This window comes from Bipolaris victoriae (genome assembly GCF_000527765.1).
Source record: "Bipolaris victoriae FI3 unplaced genomic scaffold scaffold_232, whole genome shotgun sequence".
Lineage (NCBI taxonomy): Eukaryota > Fungi > Ascomycota > Dothideomycetes > Pleosporales > Pleosporaceae > Bipolaris > Bipolaris victoriae.
The window spans coordinates 1-11,081 of NW_014575160.1; the positions used below are offsets into that span (position 1 = coordinate 1).

At 51.5% G+C, this 11,081-nt stretch overlaps 4 protein-coding genes across 4 annotated transcripts; 2 read left to right on the top strand and 2 right to left on the bottom strand.

The window, feature by feature from the left end:
• Positions 1-907: 907 nt before the first annotated feature.
• COCVIDRAFT_31982 (hypothetical protein) lies at positions 908-1,948 on the top strand (the record flags this gene model as incomplete). The annotated part of the gene is made up of 1 exon (XM_014694714.1): positions 908-1,948. One exon carries the CDS (start codon positions 908-910, stop codon positions 1,946-1,948), a length of 1,041 nt encoding a protein of 346 aa, XP_014550200.1.
• Positions 1,949-2,299: 351 nt separating this feature from the next.
• Positions 2,300-5,157, bottom strand: COCVIDRAFT_31983 (hypothetical protein; the record flags this gene model as incomplete). Its single annotated transcript, XM_014694715.1, has 2 exons — positions 2,300-2,734; positions 2,785-5,157. The coding sequence occupies 2 exons, from the start codon at positions 5,155-5,157 to the stop codon at positions 2,300-2,302; spliced, it is 2,808 nt and encodes a 935-aa protein (XP_014550201.1).
• A 572-nt stretch (positions 5,158-5,729) lies between these two features.
• On the bottom strand, positions 5,730-8,112 carry COCVIDRAFT_21274 (hypothetical protein; the record flags this gene model as incomplete). The annotated part of the gene is made up of 2 exons (XM_014694716.1): positions 5,730-7,999; positions 8,100-8,112. 2 exons carry the CDS (start codon positions 8,110-8,112, stop codon positions 5,730-5,732), a joined length of 2,283 nt encoding a protein of 760 aa, XP_014550202.1.
• Positions 8,113-9,172: 1,060 nt separating this feature from the next.
• On the top strand, positions 9,173-9,996 carry COCVIDRAFT_21275 (hypothetical protein; the record flags this gene model as incomplete). The annotated part of the gene is made up of 2 exons (XM_014694717.1): positions 9,173-9,241; positions 9,301-9,996. The coding sequence occupies 2 exons, from the start codon at positions 9,173-9,175 to the stop codon at positions 9,994-9,996; spliced, it is 765 nt and encodes a 254-aa protein (XP_014550203.1).
• Positions 9,997-11,081: the final 1,085 nt, after the last annotated feature.

The following is an 11,081-nucleotide window of genomic DNA, read 5'->3' on the forward strand; positions in this document are numbered from 1 at the left end:
TGGCAACTATTAGAAGTAGAGACAGCTATTAGTAATAGCGGGTTAAAGTTCTAATAGCAGGACTAGAAGTAATAAGGATATAAGGATAGATAGATTTTATTATTACTCTTATTATAGTTAACTTAAATTATACTTTCTTACTAGTTACTTTACTTTATAAGATTATTACTCATTAGTCTATTTAATATAGATTAGTAGTTGTCGAACCTTTGTTACCTTCTATTTAAGCACACCACTCCACTGCATCGCCAGACAAACTCTCACGACGCTTTTCACACCAACTCACTCACCCTAACCCGGATCGAGCTTAGAGGAGTATCAGCACCCAACCCCGTGTAACACATGGCAATGTATATAGCGGCAATCCTTGATGCATATCATGCAAGGGCCCGTCGCGTACTAGCGGATGAAGTTGAGATAGAACCCATGCATGACAGCAACGCTAGCCCTAATATATCATAGTCGACCGACCTCTGATCAACGCGTCATTCCCATGTCAATGTATTCGATCTACCTTCGATCTACTCCACAATGTCCGAGCAACGCGCTGAACGTGCAGAAGTGCTGACATCAAGCAAAAATGGCATTGGCTGCCGTGTTCCCCGGAACGGGCCAACGTCATTGTACAAAATTGCTTTTGGCTTGTCCAACCAGGCAATGATCTCAGAGCCAAATAGCTAAAGAGAGCACATAGGAACATATTGTGACATATGTAGCAATCATGCAGGCAGCAAGGTTATTTAGGACTAGGATTGCCCTTCAATCTTGCTCCAGTCAAAAAACCTCAATTCTAACACCACGCATATCCGTAGCGAGATTCTCTTCAACTTCACCCAAAACTACTCCGTCTAACAAGCCAAACACCGACCGCTTCGCCGGCCCAGTGGAAACTCCAACAAACAGCACCATGCAAACCATCAAAAACACAATCGCCGAAAACCTCGGCAAAACAGTCTCTGGCGCCCACTCCCTCGCACCCGCAGACCAGCAATTCTCCCTCGAAGAAGTCCCCGACCTCAGCGGCAAAGTCGCCGTCGTAACTGGCGGCTCCGAAGGCATTGGCTACGGCTGCACACACACGCTCCTCTCCAAAAACATCTCCAAACTCTTCATTATCTCCATGAGCAAAGACATCGCCTCGGACGCCACCGCAGCCATCGCCTCAGAACTCGGCCAAGACAAAGCCTCGCGCGTAGAATGGCTCCAATGCGACCTCTCCGACTGGTCTGCCGTGAGCCGCACCGCCTTTGAAATCACCAAGAAAACCGACCGCCTCGACATCCTTATCAACAACGCCGGCCGCGGCATAATGACGTACCAACTCGCCTCCAACGGCGTAGACCTACACATGGCCGCCAACCACATGGGCCACGCAGTCCTAACCTCGCACTTGCTCCCCCTCCTCAAATCCACCGCCGCCACAGGCACCAAAGTCCGCATAGCACAGCTCGCATCCAACGCGCACCAAAACGCTCCTAGCAACACTTCTTTCGCCTCCTTGGAGGAACTAAATCAGGATCTGGGACCAAACGGCCAGTACGGCCGCTCCAAACTCGCAGCTATACTCTACGCTCGCTACCTAGCCCGCCACCTCGCTTCCTCGCATCCAAACCTCCTCGTCAACGCCACGCACCCCGGTGTAGTCGAGACGCGCCAGTCCGTCGAGCACATCCACGAGGCTTACCCACTTGCCGGCTACGGCGTCAGCGTCGCTTTAGCCCCGTTTAAAAAAACACAGTTTGAAGGCGCGGTTAGCACGATGTTTGCGGCGACGAAGACGGAGGTGAGTGGTCAGTATGTTTGCCCGCCTGCTATTCCTGAGCCTGGCAGCGCAATGTCGCAGGATGAGGAGTTGGGGGAGAGGCTTATGCGGTTGACGGAGAGTGTGGTTAGGGAGAAGACGATGGGGGAGAGTGCGGGGAAGGGGTGTCCGTTTAAGTTTTATTAGATTTCTTCTTTTCTTGTGTAGTTACTTGCCCAGTGCGTACATGGCTCAGTTGAATTTCAAACTTCAATTTCTTTTTGTTTTTATTTTCAATCGCTCCTTTTCACACATCAGTATGTATCTAAGATATACCTTGCAATACCGAAATGTCGGGGACCAAGAATTCTACTTTATAGAAGAGGGTAGGGTGGGAAAAGTCATAAACTCATATGGCTCCATATGCCCGTTGGTATCGCTGAAGCGCCTTGACAAACTTATACATGCTAAAAAAAAAGAAGAAGAATTAACCCACTCCATAATTTCAAATGGATCAAAAGAAGAAGAAACAACGACGTTGTCAATATGCCGAAGAAACTACGCAATACCCTCCATACCCATCGGAACCTGAAACCCGCTCAACCCCTCACCTGCACTCGTAAGACGTGCACAAAGACTCAAAAAGACCACCGTCTCCGTCGCAGCGAGATAATTCAATGTATCCAGCAAAATCTTAAGATGCCTTGTGAAATTCTCTTCATACTTGGCGAGCATGTCGAACATCTTGTCGACACGCTGGGGGTCGTACACAAACTGCGTGGTGGGTCTATGTGTGGCATTGAGCAGCGGGGCAGCAGCAGCAGCAGCAGCAGCAGGGGTTTTTGAGGGTTTTGAAGTTTGGGATGGTTGGGGAGGTGCGAAAGTGGCGTTGATTTGAGCGACAAGGTCCGGGTCACCGGTTACGAGGTAGCGGGATAGCGAGTAGGTGAAGGAGGCGAACATGGAGCATGTTTGCATGATCTTGTTGTTGATCTGGGGAGATTTGTTAGCATGGGAAGTGAAGTAGGTGATGCAAAACTTACTCGCAGCAGCTTACTGTTAGTAAGCATGCATTCTTTCAAACAGGTTGCGAGAAAATCAACATGGTCCTGCATCAGTTCGTCTACTGTTCGCTTCACTTGAGGTCCACCGCTCTCGTCCTCGTTCATCCTGCCCTTGGCCCTTGCGTCTTGGTTCTTCTCCTCGCTTATCCGCGACATCAATGAGGTCCAGTTGGGCTCAATGACCTCCGATGTACAGTAATATGTAAGTTGTTGCACAAAGACCAGCATACGTGCACGAAGTGTCCACGCTCGGCGTTTCCACTGTTCAATACGAGGGTTCCTTGACCGATGTTTCCAGGCGGCATTCTTGCCCTGCTCGCCCCAGCACTTGGCTAGGTCCGTCTCGAGGTGCTTTAAACTCAGGAGGTATCGGAAGAGTAATTGATAGCGCGTTAGTGTGACTCTGCTGACTACCAGTGACAGTGGGAATGGCATGGCGTAGTCAAAGACTAGTGCTTGGTATCCTGTGATGTTGGTATCATCTGTAATGGGCGCGGAATTTGCCGGCGTATAACTTGACAGTGTAGCACTAGCAGTTTCCTGATCCAGACCCTGGACATTGACAATCTTCATGAGCCAATTTGTCAGACCAGTATTGTTAATCTGGACCTTGATATCTTCCTTGTATGGGTCTTCGACGGCAACCGAACCAGCATGACGTGTAGCGAGATCCAAGAGAGATTGCAGCTTGCCGACATTAACGTGTTTAGCTGGCTTCTTGAGCTCAAGCTCACTCATCTCAAGGAAGTAGGTGAAGAAGTCGGATCTGTCGAGGAAGAAGTAGTGCTTCAGTGAACGCAGTCGTGCAGGGAGTTGATGTGTCGTAAGGAGCAGGTTGAGAAGCGACGAGTTTGCGTAGGCGTATGAGGAGTTGACATTGTCTAGAAAGCGAGGATCGTCAAAGCTAGTTGGCGCGTCCTGCACAATCTTGCTAACATCGACGCCTCCGCACTCGCGGACTACGTTGAGGTATTTGCCTGCTAGTAGTACTTTATCCTTTACTGCTTCGAGCTGTGGAGGAACAAGGTTGTCGCGTATGGTATATCTCTTCTCCCAGTATTCATCCGTGTAATCTTGATCTAACCGCTCGCGCTTGATGCTCCTCTGCTCCTTGATCAAAAACTCGGAATGTGGGTCTTTGATGCCGCCGTGATGTAACCACTCGTTCAGCATGGCCATGTATGGTCTACTAGCTTCCCGTAGCAGAGTAGTCAACAGTGTGCGCGCTGCTGGATCTCCCGACATTGAAGCAAGGCGTTTTGTGACCAGGCCCAGTACACTTCCGCCTTTGCAGAGTTTCTTGGTCGTGTTGCCCCCTTCTCGTAACGATTCAAGAATATTCTCAAAATCATTGCTATCGTCGTCTGCCGAGTCCTCATCCTTCTCATCCTCCAGTATACCGTTTGCTTTCAGCAATTCGATGCCTGTCGTGTAGAGCTGAAACAACATGTGACTTGTTTGTTTTGTATGTAAATTTAGCACGTGGAGGGTGAAGGATTCGTTGGTCAAAAGCTGGTGTTCGAGCTGGGCTACGAGCGTGAGATAGTCCTTCAGCAATCGGCGTACAGCCGCACACAGGGCATGGTTGACAGCACCGTACTCCTCCCTACTCAGAACCTCAACACAGGCTTCGACAGCAATGTAATGGGTGGCAGTCTTTAACATGGACTTGGTCAGGTCGCGCAGACTCGGGTCGAGGCCGGGCATCAGACGAAACTGGGGGCCCACCAGACGCTCCTTCTCTTCATGTGGGTTGTATGCATCGCTGAAGCGAATGTACTGCCCTTCAAAGCCCATAAATACAAACAGCAGATCCTCGAGAATCGCCCTCTCCTGGGCCTCAACTGACAGCTGTGCGAGTGGTGTAGGCTGCAACGACACGGGGGCGGTGGACGCGAGGGGAGGCATGGAAATGCGTGTGGCCAGCGGGGCCGTCGTATGCGGTACCAGCGATGCCTGTGGTTCCCATGGCGTCTGGGGCTCTTCGGGTTGCGACTTTTGCGAGGCAGCACTCCGAGACGGTCTCTCAACATCACGCGCCGGTTTCTCTGCACGGCTTCGAGTACTCGGATGGCTCTCGCTCGAGGACTTCAGCGGCGTCTTGATGCGCCTGACCTCGGTCTCTCGCTCTCGCACCTCGCGCTTTTCGGTACGGCGCTCGCCCGTGGTGGCGCCAGTTGCGCGCATGGTGGCCGAGTGCTTCTTCGCATGCGGTGCTGTGCTGGTGGTGCGGCGATCGTGTTCTTCTCCAAGGGCGACGCGGGGTCGCGAGGCCGACGAGTGGTTTGCATTCACGGAGCGACGTTCAGCCGTAGACAGGGATTTCATTGTCGGAACGGTGCGCGAGGACATGGCGGCGGGGAGAGCACTCCATAGAGGCTGAGCGCTATTGTGTTGCTCGTTGCTGCGCTGGGCCCATGTTTGGGCTGCAGTAGCCGTGTTGATCTTGGTCCCGCTTTCCCACGCGTCACTGCGCGCTACTCGCTAAGCGAACCATGACGCAGACCGGCCTGGCACCTGTCGCTGCTGTTGCATCGCGCCATACATGCTTAGATCCGTTGGGCTGGACGTGGCTATATATATAAGTATATGTATATATATTGTCTGGGCGTGGACACTGCGTCCTCACACTACACGCCATGCCTAAAAGAAGATACGACCAAAGAACCTGGAACTGTACATCTATCTCTTCTCTCCCCTAGCCTACATATGTTGAACCCAGAAACCAATAGAGAACAATGCTTCTCTCGAGTGCTGCTACGCGGTACAAGCGCTACATTTCATGCCAAACACGGGCCTCATGACAAAGAAAATGTAAAAAGAAAAGAAAAAGAAAAAGGAGCCAAGGTATACCCAAAACGAGACTGGGGCCATCCAAGTTGACCTGAAAAACTCCTTGCCAATGACGCGGTCACAAATTCACATCAAACCTCATATCGTGCTCTCCCCCGACCCGTGACTTCGTTGCCAAACAGACGGCCTGCATCGACGCAGTACCTGGCCTCTCCTTGGCCGTCTCTCCCCACTTCACTGCCCCAGCATACCAGCACTGCATCCAGAATACCGCCGAGGACACCTTCCATGGCGCCTAGAGCACCCCAACCTATTGCTGCACTAATTAGACCAACAATGTAAGCATAAAGACTGCCCTTGTAAGGCACCGTGCCGTTGCCTAATTGAAGCATGCGTGCGGTCGAGACCCAGCCACCAAAGCCGAGTGCTAACGTGATGACCCAGCGGATGGCATGGAGGAGGAGTTTGGCGAGCCTGTACGACTGTATTGATGGTCGGCCATGGTCCTTGAACGATCTTGGGCCGAGGGTCGTTGTTGGGGATCCTGCAGAAATAAAATTCATTTGGGAAAGACCCAGAGCAGCCTGATTCAGTGGCACGCCGTGAATGGACGCAAAGGTTAGAGTGAGTGGGTTCGTCAAGGCAGCAATCGGAGTCGGCATTATCGAGTAAGCGCACATGCTGATCATGCCGGCAATTCTCCTCGGGAGAACAATGAGCGGCAGGCGAACTACAAGGGAAATGAGCGTTGACAAGCAAATCGTGCCAGCCATGGTATATGTCGCGTGGCTGAGCGAGGCTTGAACAACGGTCCTGGGAGAAGGCGCCGGCACGCTGTTGCGATGAAAATACCACTGAGAAACCGTTGCTGCTGTAGTCGCCCTCTGCACACCTGCAATGACAGCCAAGGTCCAGAAGTAGTCCAAAAAGAAGGCAATACCAAGCCACCATGTGCTTGCATCGATGATCCACCGAGACTTGTTGCCTGCAAAGTGACCCCCAAGAAACAAATGTGTGAACATGAGAAGCCACAGCCAGGACCAGAGAATGACAGCGGCCAGTGTTGCAATGCCTACAAGGAGCAAGGGAAACTGCGCCCTCAAGATTTCGCTAGAAAACTCCAACATGCCGGTGGCCTTTTCCAGTGAATGACGCGCCTTGAGAATGGTATACACCCAGGAGCCAGCCAATATTAATGGGCCAAACGAGAGCCAGCGCATCATCCGATCCTGAATGCTGTCGCCATGCCAATACCCTTTGAAACTTGACACAAAAGGGTAGAAGAAAAAGGACACGGAGATGACCGGCACTGCCAGTAGCATCAGGCTCACCAAAGGCCGGGCAAAGGACCGTAGTAGGGATAGCCATAGAACTCCGACTATGACTGAGACGAGGGAATAAACACCAATCAGGTGGAATGACGAGTGCAAGACGGTGTAAATGGTGTCGCCCAACGGGTTCTTCTTGTTGGGTGGCGACTCTTGTAGAAATGAAATGAACCATGTGCCCAGAATGGCACACTGGACGATTATGAAGAGCTCAGCCCAGAAGAAGTTATGGCGCGGCGCTATCGTCGGGTTTTCCGGTACGTCATCGGGAACGGTTTGGCGATCCGGACTCATGGGCCGTGGATGCTCAAGCAGGGTATCCTCGTCGGTCTCCTGGGGTATGGGGAGGGTATTCCGCAGCTGACTGCGGCCGCGTTTTTGCCTTGGCATATTTCGAAACTGTTGGAATGATGGTGGTGGTTCGTCCTGATGACCTAGCAACTCGTCCCGATCCACCTCTTCCATGCTCTCTCGATCTGTTGATTCGAGCTCGACATCTACCAAATTGCCTCTCCCCCTACTGCTGCGATCGGTGGTTTCGGACAAGGGAACACTGGATTCCCGCTCTTCGTCGTGTGATTGTTTGGCGGTTGTAGACCTTCCACGCGCAGGCTTGTCGCCTATCCACGAGCTCTTGATTCCCCGCCCCAAACCATAAGCCGGAGAGTCGTGGTCGCCCCTGTCTGCTTCTATGGTATGATCTGATCGTTGGACAAGGTCGTCTTCGACCTCTGATGATTCTGACAAGTTGCTTGCGCCAAACTGCCGCCGTGAGCGCTGCAGGGCATAGTGGTCTGCCATTTCCCGGTCGTGCTCGACATGATCGTCTTCTTCCCGGAAATCATCGGTAGCGGAGTAGAACAGGGGGGCGGGCGCATTCGAGGTTCGGGAGGCAAAAGCGAAGCGGCTCATGGCCTGTGAGTTGTAAGGGTTAGGCATGTTGCGGCGCTGGAGGTAGGTCTGGGCAGCGCGCGATGGCGGGCGTTGCCTCTCGGGGGTGTTGCGGGTCGAGGTTGAGTCTGGCTGGCCGAGCGACAGGCGGGACTGCGACTGGGAGAGGAACTTGGATGCATCTGTGAAGCACGCATGTCAGTCACGCGAGTGAAGCAGAGGACCCAAGACACGAGGCGGTGGCCTTGTCACATGTACCTGATAAGGCGCGGGACTACTTACATTCGGAGAACATGATGGGCTGGGACGAGCGATGGGCGGGATCAGAAATAAGTGGCTTTGCAGTGGCGGCCCGGGCCTATGTACTGTGGATGCAGCGCCAGGGCAAGCGTGCAGTCGGGCGAGAGGTCAGCGGTGGTGAGGCGGTCGAGCGCAAGGGTACCGGAGTGCGAGAGGCAGGCGCGGATGACGCAGTCGAAGAGACATGCAGCCTGACGCGACCAGGCTGAGTGATTCAAAATGACGACGGCCGGCGGCGAGTGGTGGTGATGGCAAGGTCCAGAGAGTATGTATGGTGGTGGGAAATAGATTACTAGGGCGCTAGGACATGGGGCGCTATTGAGGCTGAAGCTATCGGGCGAGTTGCTGTCGATGGGCGTTGCTCATCGTCGCAGAGCCAAGCCAGTGCGCGTCGGGTTATCGATAGCTGTCGGGGCCGGCATCCTCGTGAACAGGACAGGACATGTACCCACGCGCCGCTATCCTCCCTAGCCTGCACGCTGCCATCCACCCAGCCTGCTAGCTACCCACCTTTTTCACGTTGGCTGTTGCCTGAAGTTCTCGACACGACTGTAGATTTCGCATGTGAATTTCTTTCAGAGGGCGCAGCCGTATTCTTGGTGCCTTCAAAGTCCAGCAGGACCGTCCGGAGATACTTCGGCTGGCATGTCAAGTAGACATGCCGAGTACCAGCCACAGCGAAAAAATAAAAAAAATAAATGACGGATGCGACAGACATGCCATCAACACTTGGTTGGGACGGGACGTCCAAGTCTGCACTATTTGCATTTGCAGTTACATCGTGGTTCGCCGTCTCCTTCGACTCAAGCGGCTGCCGAGCTATGACCGCATTCTTGAACCCTGACCTGACCTCACCTGTATCCCCATCGACCCAACTTTCTCCCGTCAAACCCGCTAACACGCTTCTCACCTTGCCAACTGCTCGTAACTGCACAAAAACCGCGTCTCCAAACACACTATAGCTAGCCTCTCTCGCACGTGGTGTAGAGCATCACATAAGCCACCCTCCGAGCCCCGGCTCCCATACCCGCCGTCGCACGGCGTTGCAGACGATCATGGCTCAACCATGGGATTACATAGCAAAAATCGTATCCCTAGGCGACTCCGGATGCGGTAAATCAAGTGTATGCGACGACGATATCAACAACATGGCCTGCTCTTCCCCAGCGCTGACCGAGTGTAGCTCACAGTCCGGCTGTGCGAAGGCCGCTTCTCACCACACCACGATGTAACTATCGGCGTAGAATTCGGCTCGCGCATAGTCCCCGTCGGCCCCCCAGCCTCATACGCCCTCAACATCAATAACCCCTCGGCTGCGGCCCAAGCACAAGCCCCCATCTCCCCCGCGAAACAAAAACAAGAACAAAAGCACATGAAGCTGTCGCTCTGGGATACCGCCGGCCAAGAAACATACAAGAGCATCACCCGCAGCTACTTCCGCGGCGCCTCAGGCGCATTGCTGGTCTTTGATATCTCGCGCAAAAACACCTTTCTCTCCGCAACCTCGTGGCTGCACGATCTCCGTCAAATCGCCGAAGAAGGCATCGTCGTCGTCCTCGTCGGCAACAAATCCGACCTCGCCTCCGAAGCCGCCGCAAACAAGCGCCAGGTCTCGCGCGAAGAAGCAGAAGAATGGTGCAAAGCAAACGGCGTCATGCAGTATGTGGAGACGAGCGCAAAGAGCGGAGAGGGCGTCGAAAGAGCGTTTCTGGAGGTTGCAGAGAGAATATATCAGAATATTGAGGCGGGCAAGTACGATTTAAATGATCGAAGGAGTGGTGTTAAAGGGCCTGGGGGTGGAGGTGCGAATAGAGGTGGTGTCAATCTTAATGATGCGAGTAAGAAGGGGAAACAGCAGGGTTGGGGGAGCTGTTGTTAGGTTTTATGAAGGGGGTTTTTTTTGCATGGAAACGGGGAATTGGGAAATGGCACTGTTCTGTTTTTTTTCTTGCAAGATATCATAATGAGGGATGTTTGAATGTATAACATCATGGCATGGCTACCTCTTTTTTGGCTACCTCGAACGGGTTTCAGGGGGCGATTGCGGCGCCCACTGCATAGGTATAGTATGTGTTTGTTTCAATAGAGACACTCATGCATAGTACCTTCAGTTTTTTCCTCATGCCTCTAGTATTCGAAATGCACATAATGTTACACGGGGTTTGTGTGCCTCTACTTCTCCAAGTTCGGTCTAGAGTTAGAGCGAGTGAAATTCTTTAAAGAGACCTATAAGAGTGTTACAAGTAACAATAGAAAGGATCCTCTCCCTAGGGATGATAGTATAATGGTCAAGAAACCACTTAGGATACTAACTCGAAACGATGTATTACACGGGGTTGGGTGCTGATACTTCTCTAAGCTCGATCCGGGTTAGAGCGAGCAAGATAGTGTAAAGAGCGCCGTAAGGTAGTTATCTAGCGATATAGTAGAGTAGCGTGCTTAGTAAAGTAAATAGTAATAAGTTTAATAATTTCTAATCTATATTAAATAGACTAATAAGTATTAATCTTATAAAGTTAAGTAATTAGTAAGAAAGTATAATTTAGGTTAACTATAATAAGAGTAATAATAAAATCTATCTATTCTTATATCCTTATTACTTCTAGTCTTACTATTCTATCTATTCTATCTTTCTACCTCTTAGTAGGATATCTAGGATAGTATACTATCCTAAGACCTACTACTATTTGTTAAGAGTATAGCTCGAGTGGAAGTAATATAAGGCTTCTGGTGTCAAGCTTCTTATTGGTTAGTTTTCGCAGATAGAGAGACAGTGTGCAATAGGACAGTAACTTAGGCAAGTAGAATAACTCTATGTATTGTACTTATACTCAGAACTTAAGTTAAACATATTAAGCTATAAGGGCTTAATGCCTACTAGTATATATTAGAGCTTTATGCAATATGCTCAGTTACTTAGTACTGTAACGGCGCAGGCAAGACTACTCGGATCAGTATCGGCGG